The following is a 14,582-nucleotide window of genomic DNA, read 5'->3' as shown; positions in this document are numbered from 1 at the left end:
TATTTGCAGCTGTTGTGCGACACGATAAAAACACCGAGCTTCTGCTCTGGAGGTCTATCTGCCGCGTAGCAGGACAACATGCCGTCGCTGCGTGAGTCGGATGAAGGTGGTTTCCTTTTCACGCATGTGTTCCTGCGCTGACTCCCGCCTCCGGTGCACGAGGCCTTGGCTAACTCCCGTTGTCTTGCTGCCAGAAACATCCAGGGACTGGCGAAGGAGGCCGACCGCGTCCTGCTAGCTACCAGGCGGCTAGCTGTCCAGAGCATGGCGTCCACAGGCACCAGAGGACTTGGATCCAGCCGTGGTGGCCGGAGTGACCGTCCAGAGACGATTGGGGACCGGCCTCTACTTTATCCAGCAGTGGTTTGGCGGTAAGGAGCAGCATTGCGTCCCACTACACTCCTTCAAGGCACCGAGGAGATCCAGGGCCGGTGCTTGAGTGGTAGCTGTAGGCACTGGTGGACACACACCCAGCTGCTTTTCATCATAGACTCAAGGTCAGGGAGACAGTTTCTGATGGACTCTGGATTGCAGAAGAACCTACTCCCCCCAACGCAAGCAGACATTCATGCCAGAGGCAGCAGCCCGCTACTAGCTAAGCAGCTAACGGAGCCTCAGTCGCTACTTTCAGCTCAAAGTAGGCGCCTGTTTGCTTCTGCGGCCACCAATTTGAGTGGGATTATGTGACGGCTTCCATCACGGTCCCCGTCAGCGATGCAGACTTTCTGTGCGCCAACGGCCTCTTCATGGATGTCGCGAACCGCTGTGTAAGTGACGCTGCGTCTATCGCCATCTATCCGTGTGAGACTGGGGGAGTTTGGCGGCAAACACATGCTAATTTTTTTAGCATCAGTGGATGTGTACCAACATTTGCTGGCAGACTTTCCATTGCTAACAACACACACATTTTCTAACGCGTCTACTAAACACGGTGTAGAGCTCTTCAGCACCACGGTGGTATTGCCTGTTTATGCGCAGACGCGGTGCCTTGACGCAGGCAAGCTAACCATGGCTAAGGAGAAGTTCATCACCATGGAGTGTCTGGAGACCGTGAGGCGGTCTAACAGCCTTGGACCTCTTCATGGAGCCCAAGGCCGATGGGTCGTAGCGTCCTTGAGGTGCATTTCGCCAATTGAACGATGTCACCCCGAATGACCCCATCCTCCACATTCAGGACTTCTCCATGTGGCAGTCGGGCACCAACATCTCCTCCAAGGTGGGCCTGGTGCAGAATTATCACCAGGTGCCCGTGCAGCGGAGGACGTGCCCAAGACTGCGTTGATCATCCCATTCGGGCTTTTTGAGTTCATACGAATGCCTTTCGGCTTAAAGGGAGCCGCTCAAACTTTAAGAGACTCGTGGACTCGGTGCTGCATGACCTTGCTTTCATGTTCATCCACCTTGACGACACCTGGTGGCCAGCAGGTGGCTGATGAGCACCTCGAGCACCTGACACAGGCTTTCCGTCATTCAAACGAACATGGCCTCATAGTCAACCCAGTTAAGTGTCAGTTTGGACTGCTGGTGATTGACGTCTTGGGTCATCTCATTTCGCCACAAGGCGTTGTCCCATTGCCTTTGAAAGTGCAAGCAGTGCAGGACTTTCCTGACCCAGCCTCGGTCAAGGCATTGTAGGAGTTCTTGGACATGGTGATTTTCTACACCACCCACCTCCTTCAGCCACTTTACGTCAAATTATGATAGCGAACGTGAACGAGGTGCAAATGGAGATCGTCCAAGTGAAAAGTGTGTAAATGGCAAATGGATGTAGAGCGAGGGTGTCAAGTTTTTCGGTGAAAAGAGTTACCTATGCATTTTCTGACCAGATGCCTGACACCGTTTTTCCATGACCAGTGCGTCAGTGTCTGGTTTTAGGTCTTGTGCTGAGGGGATCCGTAGAACAGCATGGAGGTTATCATCAACGATGCGTGATTACTTCAGCCACGATAAAGATAGCTTTCGCTGCTGCAGTGTTTTTGATGCGGATTTTGTGAACATATTCTGCTGCCATCATAGTTTGGCTTTTAATCCTTGGACAATGTGTTGTTTTTCTGGAAACTTTGGCATTATTGACTCTGCTCTTGGTGTCAAAATGCTGACATAGATTGTACAAATCGCATTGATGTGGATACACTGCAATCTAATGGTGGTATGCCGTCACTTCGGGGGTAAAATGATCGGGATGAATTGTGAGAAATATTGTTTATGGTCGAAGCACATATTTGACTTATTTATTTTAAGACACTCAGACCTTATGGACGTTCTCACGGGGCACATAAAATGACGTGGCAATGGACATGGTTCAAGAGAAAATAGCATAATGGTTGTGGTGCAAATAGACACTGTGCAAACTGACTAAAAATGGAAAAAGGGTAAGTGAACATCATGCCAATGAACAGAATGAGTGTAAATGGATTTGATTTGGTCTGGTGGCCGTGTAGCTATCCATTTTTTAGTTTTGTGATTGGCCTCTTCAAGAGTAATGATAAAACTCACACAGTGGGCACAGTCGCTTTAAAAATAAATACATGTTGAAAAAGTAGTGGATAGGGTGTTTTGCTCTTTATTCTACTTTAAACACCACCTTTAAAAACAAATTTGAAAATATTACGATACTTCATGTTCAACTGAAAGCGGCAATGACATCATACTCCAGCCATGTGTGGTGTATTTCCGCTAGGTGGCAGCAGAGAAACAGGTTTACCTGTTTCTCTGCTGCCTGTTTCTGCTGCTGAAAAATAACAGAAAATGAAAAGAAATAAGCAAAATTTAGCAAAATAAAATTAAAGCCAACTAAAAAAAAATACAATAGCAAAAAACATTAAAAAAAAACAAAAGAATCAAAAAATGGTTTAAAAAAACAGACAGAAAAAGCATAGTATTAATGATAAAAATATCATATATGTATAACAAATATAAAAAAATAAATAAACAAAATATCACGAGGAAATAAAAAATTAATAATACAAAACAAAACGAAGTAAAAAACAACAACATTAACATAATATATTCAATAAAATTGAAAATAAGAACCAAAATAAATAAAACAAAAACTAAAGAAACGTTAAAAATGAAAAGCAGAAAGCAGAAAAAAATGAACAATTTCTTGTTTGTAAAATTCCCTTCAAACTTCTGAAAAACATCACAACTTATGAAATTGAAAAATTGAAAAAAAAGGACATGAAAGTGGGAGCAAATCATTTCTTAATTTGCTGTGTGTGTGTGTGTGTGTGTGTGTGTGTGTATGGGCACTGACTTCCTTCTCCACTTACAATCAGCCCCAGTCTCTCCTCTGTCAATCACAGAATGCAGCAAATCAATGCTAATTAGGCTAATTGATGCTAATGATACCAGAGATGCTAACGACTTCGGGGGATGTCGGGGTTTAATCAGCGCTTCCCAACTTCAAAGGGAAAAAAAGATAAATAATACACGAAGATAAAGAAAGGAGAGAGTAGAGAGAAATATTTATGTTTGAATGTGATTTATGATAATTTAGTAGTCAGTTGATAAAAATTTCAATGTGAAATCATCCTTGTAAGTCACAAAACAAGTGAATTTAAATATAAACAAATACAAATAGGTAAGGTGGCAGATCACCAGATAATTAAAGTATACATATAATGAAGTATTAAAGTCTAAATATGAAATTGATGAATTAAGTGATTGTTTAATTTATGTCGTTAATAGTGTCAGTTCTTAATGTGTCCACGAGGGGGCGCTATGTAACTGAAGACGTCCAAAATGCACAGCAAAGACTGAAGTGAATGCAGGTAATCATCATCCCAGTTATAGGGGATTATAAGATACTTTTTATTTAATTTCAGTCAAACCTGACGAGTTAAATTCATTTAAATTAAAGTTAAATGGTATTAAATTAAATTGAATCAAGTTTAGTTAAGTGAAATTAGTTTCAATTAATGAAAACCCACCTGGGTCTGTACTTTTTGGAAGTATGGAATCAACAAGAAGTGACTTGAAATAAATTGAAGGTGATCTAAGACAATTACTCAAAAAACAAACAAACCTTAAGGTGGAAAATAAATATCTTAGCATGATAGCAATAAAAATATACAGATGAAAATGAAAAGAATGACAAAAAAAGGAAAAGGTCTTATCTAAAAAAAAGTAAAATCAACAATACCTTTTTTAAAAAGACACTGTATTAAAAATATTAAAGTAATTCAACTATATGCAAAATAAGATCAATTAAAAGTAAAATCAAAAATGCATTTCTGAAGAAAAGGAAAATATAATAATATAAAATTTAAGCAATTCAAAATCATGAAAAAATGTGTGAAATATTGAAAAATTATATAAAATCCAAAGTCAATTTCTATAAAAAAAATATTAAATACTATAAAATAAAAATAAAAATTTATTTTAAGAACTGTGAAAATGATAGAAAATACATCAAAATTCACAATTAATTTTGAAAATATATATTATTAGGTGAGGTGTGGCTCAGGAGGCAATCCTCTTTGGAACTGAACATTTCTGGTTTGATTCCTGGTTCCTCCTCGCGTGTCAAGTATTGTTGAGCAAGAACTGAACCCTGAACTGCTCCCCTGGTGCTGGTGGACAGCAGCCGACTGCTCATGGTTCATCCATGATGGGTTAATTGTTGTGAACAAATTTCCCCACGGGAATCAATAAAACAGGATGAATTAAATAATCAATTGAATTTTAAAGAAAGAAAAATATGTGAAAATGATGAAAAGATAAATAAAATCAACAATAAATTTTGGAAAGAAAAATTAAAAAATAAAAATAAAAACAAGTAAATTGGAAAACGGCAAATTGGTCTGTGAAATTGAATTGCACACATTAAAATGGTCAGAGGTCAGGCGCTTCTGATGCTTTTATTTTGAGCCCCTCCACCTGCTGTGCAAAGTGAAACACAGACGGACGACTTCACTCGATGCTAACGGACCATCATGTCAGCAGAGGCGAGCCAGGAGGAGGCGGGGCTTATAAACATTGCCGCTATCCCCCCCCCCACCCCCCATCCAATCGGGTCGCGGCAGCTCGGCGGCAGGCCGACAGACCTATATTCCAGATTGAGGGCCGCCGAGCTAATCCAGCTCCAAAGCCGGCCGAGGACACGTGACCCCGGGTACGCACTTCATCTACTCCTTTTTTTAATTCAGCTCATATCTGGGTTATCCTGCCGGGGAGGAGGAAGAGGAGAAAGAGGAAGAGGAGAAGCAGGAGGAGGAAGAGGCCAAACAGGAAGTGTAAGACAGCAAGGCGAGTCTACGGGCAGAAGGAGGCTGCAGAGAAGTTTCTCTTTTCATGGTTTAAAGGGAAGAAGATCTGAAGTTGTGACATAAAAACAGGATCAGAGAGAAACTGGATGGAAAGGAAAGAAAATACCCTCTCCTCCTTCTCCTACTCCTCATCCTCCTCCTTGTTCTCCTTTTCCTCCTTCTCTTTCTTCTCCTCTTCTTCCTCCTCCTCCACTTCTTCTTCTGTTCTGTTCATCTCATTCTGTGTATGTATGTCATCCCTATTCTGGAAGTCATTTCTTCTTCTATTCCTTTGGGCTCCTCAGCCAATCACCTCCCCCATCTCACCCTCCCCTCTCACACCAACTAACTTCCTGTCCTCCTTCCTGTCATCCATGAAGCTCCTCTCTGGTCTTCCTCCAGACCTGCTCCAACTTCATTCAACCCATATCTTCTCCTTTGCCCAAATATCTCCAGAACATCTACCATGTGCTGTCCCTCTGATGGACTCCTTCCTGATCCTCTCCATCCTCCAAACCAGATGCCACGGCTGCTCTTCACCTCCATCTTCTCCCTTTTTCATACCTGATAGTTTTCTCCACCCGTTCAAACCTGCTCACCATGATTCCTCCCCCTCTCCTCCACCTTCTCCGTTCCTCTCGGACTCCTCTCGGGTTCCTCTCATTCACACACATGTATTCTGTTTCTCCGGATCACCCCTCCATCTCTCTGGATGTTCCTTTACCTGCTCCTTGCTCTTACCAAACATCACAATGTCATCTGCAAACATCTGTTTCCTGTCTGAAAAATGGGGCCCTGAGTAGATGTATCTTGTTGCATAAAAATATTTTAAAATCCAAGAGATCACCTCAAATTCTGCAAGGAAAAGAAAATCTGAAAAAATGAATAATTTACAAATTACTTTGAACATTTGAAACTTATAATCGGCAAGAAAATACCAAAAATTGAAAAAAAATAATAAAAGAAATTATAAATTCAAAAACTGTGAGAAAACATCAAGTAAAAATTATTTTCTAGAAAAAAGTAGAAGACAATAAAATCTGCAAGAAAATACTAAGGATCAGAAAATAAAAGAAGTCAGCTACGAAAATGGGATTTCAAATCTGTGAAAGGTAGGTACCGTAAAGCATGTAGAAAAAATAAAATTTGCATGAAACCATTCAATCTAAAAAGATAAATTATCAAAAAGAAAATGAAAATCTGCCCCAAAAATAGAAATAAAACTGAAAAAATCTGGAAAGTTTATTTTCATGAAACCTCCCTCTAGAATCGCCATTTTTCTTCAGAAAAAGTGACAGAATGACACAAAGGGCATTGAAGAATCAGACGCACGGATTCAAACAGAAGCTTTTAATGACCGAAGATGAAAAAAAACAAAAACAACAACGTAGTGAAATAATAATCGTAATAATATTAACATTATAATAACGTAGTAATAGGAACCCTGTCTCCTGAGCGTCACCTGTGATACCTTTGTGTCTGAAGTCACGTGACCAGTGTGTTGGACGTGAAGCGGTGGGCGACTCGCAGACCGGCGGCATTCTGTCCGTCCTTACCGAGGCACATGGGTTTCACCAGAACGTTCAATTCGGATATCAAAAAATAACTAATAAAAATTAAAAAAATGTTGAATTCAATGAGCAAACATTTAAAACCACCATCGGCCTGAGTTAGTATGAATAAGAGGCTTTTACTGTTTATAAGTATGATGATGCACAAAGGGTTAAAGTTTTATTTTTATATATATGTATATATATATATATATATATATGTGTATATTAAACTAGCTCATTGTTCATTTTCAGATAATATTTTTATAAAATGATATATTATTTATGTTGTAATGTATACATTATATGATTATATATATATAGGCATATATTTAAATATATATAATCATATTTGTTGCCAAATTTTCATGTTCAAATAATTCAAATTAACCTAATAAAATAAGAATTGAATAAATTTATTCATCGTCAAATTGAATTAAAATGTGTTTTTGATGATTTAATCAAAGCCATTTTTTTTAAATAATGATTTTATTACAGTATAATATCATTTAATTTGACTCTACATCTTTCCCAGTTCTACTCACAGTTGAGACGTCTGATTGGTGTAAAACCTTTTTTAACATTTTTTATAAACTAAAATAAATAATAGAAAACCAAGCCCAGGGTCATGGTCAAGCGATGTCTCGGCCTCCTGGGCTTTTCAAAATAAAAGTAGAAGACAAAGAAAAATTTGCCTTTTTTTTTTTCTAACAAACAACTGCTCCACCGCGTCGATGTGTATGTAGAGCTTTTTTTTTTTCTTCTTCCAGGTGGTAAAAGTGCAACAACCGGAGATGAACTGAGGGTCTTGGAGGTCGACCCCTGCCCCCCAGGGGCCGAAATAGACCCCCAGAGGTCAAAGGAGCAACTGCCAAAGTTGGCTTCTGTTGGCGAGTGAAGACGTAAAGCTTGTGGATTTGTACGTTCGGACAAGCACCTGGTATGTTTTGGACAATCCTGGAAACCTCTGGTGAATGTATTAGTGATGACCCTCCCTACACATAAACACACACACAGACACACACACACACACACACACACACACACACACATACTAAAAGTGTGAAAAGTGTCACATGCTACAGAGTTTGTTGGACAGTCCCTTGCAAGCTTCCTGCTCCAGTGATTTGAGGTGACACGTATTCCTGGCGGGCGGCGAGCAAGCAACATGAACCACGTGGAACCATGTGGAACCACCCAGTTATCTGAACAGACGCCATGGAACAGGAAAGGGTAAGAACCACATTTTGGTTTTTCGTTTTTTTGGTCTTTTCCCCCCCTGGATCCTTTTGACCCTCCCTCCGCCGGACGCCATATTGTAGTCATTGCTTACTTACTAGATACTTTTTACCTGGGATGGAATCCCATAATTTAAGAAAGGCAGAGGGTCATCAAATTTGGAAATCTGCACAGACCAAAGCCTGCCTCAGACACACCGGAGGGATTTGACGTCCAAGTTGGAACATACCGTGGCGCAGATACAGTAGAACTCGCTGTAAAGCCAATTGTGGAACATGGATGGGCCTTTTTGTTGTCATCAATGAGCAGGGAAAGTAATGACCCTCCAACCCTCCTCCAGAGCGACGGCTAGCTAGTATTAGCTACCGTGTTCAGGAGCGTGACCATCATCTCCTGAAGGGAAGTGAAGGGGCGCCACATGTCAGATGTGGCATGTTTTGGGACACCCGTCGGACATGTTAACTCATTCTCGGTTTGCCAGGAATTAGCGTGACATCGCTCAGAGTCCACTTTTCCCTCTAAAATCTGAGGAAGGGACGGATCCTGCCCCCCCCCAGCCTGAGTCCAGCAGAAGTCCGTTTCAGATGAGCTTCATGGTGAACCTGCCGCCGTCGCCGCCGTCCCCTCCTCCGCCCATGGAAGAGCGGGGGACGAAGTCGATGGTGGCTGTATGCTTGATCTGGCCTTTGCTCTGACTCCAGAAGAACATGAAGACGAAGCAAATGGCCACCGAGCTGAGGAAGGACAGGAAGCCCATGGTAGTGGCGATGATGAGGGTCTTGGCATCAAAGGGGTATGGCCTGGCCATCTGGGCCGAGGAGTTGGCAGCCTGCGGGTTGGGAGGCTCTGGCCACCCTTCCTCGGCGAACAAAGGGACGGACCGATTCCGAGGAACCCCCTTCACGTACAGTCCGACTGTCAGGCTGTCATTGCCGGCAGCGTTTCCCGCCAGACACTGGTAGGTTCCGCTGTCGTGGACCTGCGCAAAACGTACCTCCAAAGTTCCGTTTGGCAGAGCCCTGATGCGCCCAGTGGGTGAAACCACGTTCTTAAGGGAGGAGATCCATGTGATGGCCGGCAGTGGATCTCCGTCCGCTTTACAGGAGAAGAGGACCGTGGTGCCTTCCTCCACCCGTGCCTCCTGTGGACGCCGGTCCAGGATCCGAGCCGGGCGGCAGGTGAATAGCCGCGGGAGCTCCTTCTCCGAAAAGTCCCGGAACTCCCGCTGCCGCACGACTTCAGGGGAGGTACACGTTGGCTGGCGTCCGTCAAAGTTCAAGCGCAGCCGGCGGCGGACCACCCAGAAGAGGCGGCAGTCGCACGCCAAAGGGTTCCCGTCCAACCGCAGCACCTGAAGGTTCCCAACCGAGTGGAAGGCGGTTTCCTCCAAGGTGGCGAGCTGGTTGGACGTCACGTTGAGCATGCGGAAGTAGGCCAGCCCCCTGAAGGCGCCCGGCTCAATCACCTGCAGGCTCCCCCCGGCGAGATGGAGCTCCTGGAGTCTCAGGAGGTCCCCGAGGAGATTCCCCCGGATTACGGTGATGGGGTTGTAGGACAGATCCAGGAGGCGCAGATAGACCAGGTGCCGGAGCGCTGAGTAGGGAACGGCGCTCAGGTTACAGCTGCTGATGACCAGCGAGGTCAGGTTGAGTCCAATCAGGCTGTTGCTCGCCACCGTGTCCAGAGCCGGCCAGTTGGCAATGACGAGGCTTTGCAGGCGGTGGAGGCGGCGGAAAGCGTTGTTGGGAAGCGTGGAGATGGTGAGGCGCAGCATCCGCAGCCGGGTCAGACCCTGAAGCTGGGACAGTGCCTCGGTGGGGATGGAGGTCAGGTTACTCCTGTCCAGGTTGAGCTCTTGAAGGCTCTGCAGGCCGAAGAAAGCCCGCTGCGAGATGAAGACCAAGTCGTTCTCTGCGGCCTCCAGCATCTGTAGGCTCACCATCTCTTTGAAGGTATAGTCCAGAAAGACCAGGATCTCGTTCTGGCTTAAGTCCAGGTAGCGCAGACCCGTCAGGCCAGAGAAGACCCCAACCGGGAGGATCTTGAGTCGATTGTTCCGAATCCGGAGTGTCCTCAGACTCTGCAGGCCCTGGAAAGCCTCCACCTCGATCATGGAGATGCTGTTGTCACTTAGGTCCAGCTCCTGGAGCTGCATCAGCCCGGCGAACTGCCGCCGCCCCACCGTCTTCACCTTGTTGAAGGACAAATCCAAAAGCCTGACGTCGCCGGGGAAACCCTCCGGCACCGAGCTCAGGTGGCGTCCTGAGCAGGTCACTTCTTTGAGCTCGGGCCGGCAGACGCAGCGGGGAACGCAGCTGGCGGCCGAGGCGCCAAGCCCGGCCCGGAGCAGGATGGACCACGCCCCCCATCGAACAACTGACTCCACGAACATCGTACCCCCGGTCTGAGGAGACACACAGAGCCCGGGTTACGTAGGCCTTCTACCAGTCACCTCATGCTGCCGAATCGATAAGTCCCTAAGTGTACATCTGGAGATGGCCACTTGGGGCAGATCTCAAAGGGACAATGGAAACAAACTTTAACTCTTTGTTTCTGCGCCCAAATTATGCATTCATTCATCAAGCAAGCAGCAGCGCTGTTCCTTGACAATCACCTTTTCAGTCTGGAGGCACAGATTCTCATAACCAGTGACGGTCAAGTCGTGGTCCTGCTGGGTTCGGGTTCCAGTGGCGGTTCACTCGGTAGCATGCCCTCTACTGCCACCTGAGGGAAGACAAAAGAAAAAGAGGTGATGATGAAGGGGTCAAATATTCATGAGGATGGCGCCAACGCCCTTCAGCGTGCAAAAACTTTCCTGGCGACTTCAGTGTGCAAATGGACTCGCAAGCGAGCGAACGGCTCTTTAAATGATTCATTTAGCAGCAGCTGTCCGACGCCATCGCAGGGGAGGAGCCGCACACTTTCACTTCGAGGAGGAGCGAGAAGAAGAAGAAGAAGAAGAAGAAGCCATGTCGGCTTCTTAAAATAGATATATCACGTATTCACATGTCGTAGACATTAATATGGAGAATGGTACGTTCCGGGGCCTCTTGCAAACCCGATAGATTTGAGAGGCAGGAATGTCGAGCAGGAAGTCAAAATCGAATCGGGGTCTCAGTCCGATCCCGTTGCTTCAATAATAATAACAATAATAATAATATGTTATGCATGTGGAGGCCTGCTGATGTTTGGGCACGGGGCGGCGCAGCAGATGTCGGCCTACATCTCCGCCGCCTGAAATCCCCCACTTAACTGATTATCAAAGAATATCTCACTTTCTATCCAGGACCGCCCCGCCTCCCCCCGCGGGATGGAACGCTCCTCAGGCAGCACTTAACCCCCCGGGGTTCCACACATGGTCCAGCCCTCCTCCTCCTGCTGCCCCAGATGAGGACCGGACAGCTGGGACCCGCCGGGGGGGCCGGAACCTCCCGGTGAACTGCTTTTAAGGAACACGGAGAACCTCCGAGAACGACGTTACCGTCCCGATCGGGTTGATCCGAGGACACGGCGAAACCAAGGGAAAGCCGGCGGCGCCAAACATTTGCTAAATGTCCGACAGAGTTCGATCAAAGGTCAATTTAACGCAACACAGACGGCGATTCTGATCGTAATTTTAATGCTTTATTGCTTTCTTGTCTGATGTCCATTCAGATGTGGATTTGGTGTCAGACATTGGTTTAGACATATATTTAATGTCAGACAAACGGCAATTTAACGTCAAACGTCCAACGTAACTTCGAACGGATGTCAATTTAGCATCCATTTAAAGTCAGACGTTGATTTAGATGTTAACAGAAGAATGGCGTCGTCAGGTGTGGATTTAGACATTAATTTATTCAGACAAACAACAATTTAATGTCAAATGTCAATGTAACCTCGAATGGATGTCACTTTAGAGGTCGTTTCAAAGGCAAACATTAATGTAAAAAAAACATCGATTTCATGTCTGTTGTCAACGTAACCTCAAACAGACATCATTTTAAAAGTCTGTTTGACTTCAATCAATTTAATGTTGATTTGATTTCAGTCAAACATTGATGTAGACGTTGATTTAACGTCAGACAGAGGACAAATTAACGCTAATGTCCATGTAACCTCAAGGAGACGTCACCTTAGATGTTGATTTAAAGTCCGACAGACGTCGAGCCATGTCTGATGTCGATTTAGACGTCGATTTAACGCTGATTTAATGCCAGATGTCAATTCACCCTTGTTACAGTCATCTGTTCAGTGAACCATTCAACCCCAAAATCACCAACAACTTGTCAAAATCAATCTTAAGAATCGTTCATAGATCAATAATACCTCCGGAAATGGATGTACTCTGGAAAGAAGTCCCTAAGAAATTAACCCGCAGAAAACAGAAATGACAAAATAAACCCTCAAATACAGAAATCACAAAGAAAAGATCAATCATCAATCAATCAGAAAGCCAACCTTAAAGCCAGGAGTCTTATTTTGGGAGGTCAAAAGTGGGAGAAGTTGGAAAATCCAACTCCAGCCTCCCTCCTCCTTCACCCCCAAGGGAGGACGCTCCTCGGAGAGACGGAGATTAAAAACCAAAGAAGTCCACTCCTTCCTGGTCCTGCGGGTCTCCGAGCCGTTCGGGCGCTGGCGTTGATCCGAGCAGAGCGCGGGCAGAGTGAGAGTCTGAGGGCGGCGGCGAGCGAAAACAAAAGGGGGGGGCGTCCGTCCCGTCCCGCCGGCCCGCCCCTTCGCCCGCCAGCAGATTAAAGAGCAGCCGCCATAAAGAGGAGGCAGCTCCAAATAGAGAGGAGGGTCTGACCTGCAGCAGCTGCAGCCTCCTGCGACGCACAACCCCATGCTGCGCTGCACGACGCCGGCCGACACACAACTACACAGCAACGCACAAAGTCACAAAACAACAGAGGGCACGAATACGCAACACTGCATGCTTTATAACTACGCAACTCTTAACAACCACACACTGCATCACCCACCGGGAGGCACGACAAATCAACGAGTCACTGAAAGAATCAATGGGAATTGCTTGAATCCCTGGAAGAATCACTGAGAATCTGTGAGAATCACTGGAAGAATCACTAAGAGTCGCAGAATCACTAAACGAGAAGAATCACCGAAAATTACTGGAGGAATCACCGTAAAACACAAAGAACTACAGCAATCAGCGAGTCACTGAGAATCATTGAGAATCACTTAAAGAATCACAAACAGTCACCAAGAACCACAGGAAGAATCATAGATAGTTACTCAGAAACACTGAGAATCATCGTAAGAATCACCAAGTCGTAGAGAATCATTGAGTCACAGGAAGAGTCACCTAAAATCACCAAGTCACTGGAAGAATCACTTAGAATCATTGGAAGAATCACTGACAATCACAGAGTCAAAGAGAATCCCAGTGAGTCATTTAGAATCACTGGAGGGTTCATCAAAAGAATCACAGGAATAACCAAGTCATTGAGAATCCCAAGAGGAACCTCAGAGAATCACTCAGAGTTACCAAGAATCACGGGAAGAATGACAGGAAAAATCACTGAGTCATAGAATCACAGAATCACCAAGTCCCGTTAATCGAGTCCTGAAAGAATCATAGAATCACTGAGTCATTCAGAATCACCGGTTCATTTTTAACTTGATGTAAACAGACTTAAGCCCCAAACATGAAAATACAAATATAGGCCTTGTGTATGTGTGTGTGAGTGTGTGTGTGTGTGTGTGTGTGTGTGTGTGTGTGTGTGTGTGTGTGTTGGGGGTCCTGATCCCCCCCCCGACTTGTGAGAGACGGAGGCAGGCAGGTGCGCGATATCTCCAGCAGGGGGCGGAGTCAGTTGCCGAGGCCTCGTCGGCCAATCAGAGCACACCACCCTCCCCTAACATAAATGGGGGTCGCCACCTCATGGTTACGGTGGGCGCCGAGCCCGTTCAATCAGAAAGCCCGGGAATAATCGGATCTGTAATTGACTTATTTGTCGCCCTGCGTGGAAAGGGAGGTTGGGTTACCGTGGCGATTAGGTTAAATATTTCTATTACCCTCCCTCAGCGTTCCTGGATATCTTTAAATTTGGGGCGGCTGTTGACTCCGGATCAGTCATGTGATCCCGCAGATCCCCGTCACATTAACACTTTTGGTGTCTCCATGGCAACCGTATAAATCCCGATAGATTCAAAGTTTTATCTTGAAAGGTCGCTTCAATTCCTGTTTTTGGTCTTTTTTCCTTCCTTTGTTCCGTGTCTCTCGTCCAATCAGCTTCCAGCGGCAGGCGTGTCTACTATTCCTCCGGTTCTCAGGGTGGAACCTTCCAGAGCCTCATCCAGAACGGCAGGTCTGACTTTGTGTGACTTGAAAATTATTCAGATTCTCTGTCGGTGAGAATGACAGGGTGACTGGTTGTTTGATTGACAGCTCCCCCTTCGGTTAAGCCCCGCCCCTCCCCAGCTGCGTTACAGAATGGATGCAAAGGATTTTTTTTTTTAGTTGCTAAATTGTTAAATCAGTCCAGATCCTCCTCCTCTCCTTCTTCCCGACTCACTGTTCTGTTCATCCAACCTGAACAAT

General features: G+C 45.3%; 1 protein-coding gene across 1 annotated transcript; it reads right to left on the bottom strand.

Annotated features, from left to right (window-relative positions):
* Positions 1 to 6,585: 6,585 nt before the first annotated feature.
* Positions 6,586 to 12,660, bottom strand: lingo4b (leucine rich repeat and Ig domain containing 4b). Its single transcript, XM_086153859.1, has 3 exons — positions 12,479 to 12,660; positions 10,653 to 10,762; positions 6,586 to 10,442 (listed from the first exon to the last, which is right to left on the bottom strand). Exon 3 carries the CDS (start codon positions 10,428 to 10,430, stop codon positions 8,619 to 8,621), a length of 1,812 nt encoding a protein of 603 aa, XP_086009985.1. The 5' UTR covers positions 10,431 to 10,442; positions 10,653 to 10,762; positions 12,479 to 12,660; the 3' UTR covers positions 6,586 to 8,618.
* Between the last annotated feature and the right edge of the window lie 1,922 nt (positions 12,661 to 14,582).

Source organism: Fistularia commersonii, chromosome 10 (assembly GCF_037954325.1).
Source record: "Fistularia commersonii isolate RoL2024-O1a breed Wild chromosome 10, RoL_Fcom_v1.0, whole genome shotgun sequence".
In the NCBI taxonomy this organism is placed as follows: domain Eukaryota; kingdom Metazoa; phylum Chordata; class Actinopteri; order Syngnathiformes; family Fistulariidae; genus Fistularia; species Fistularia commersonii.
Note: the sequence above shows the minus strand (reverse complement) of the source record. Positions and strands in the feature narration are given on the sequence as shown.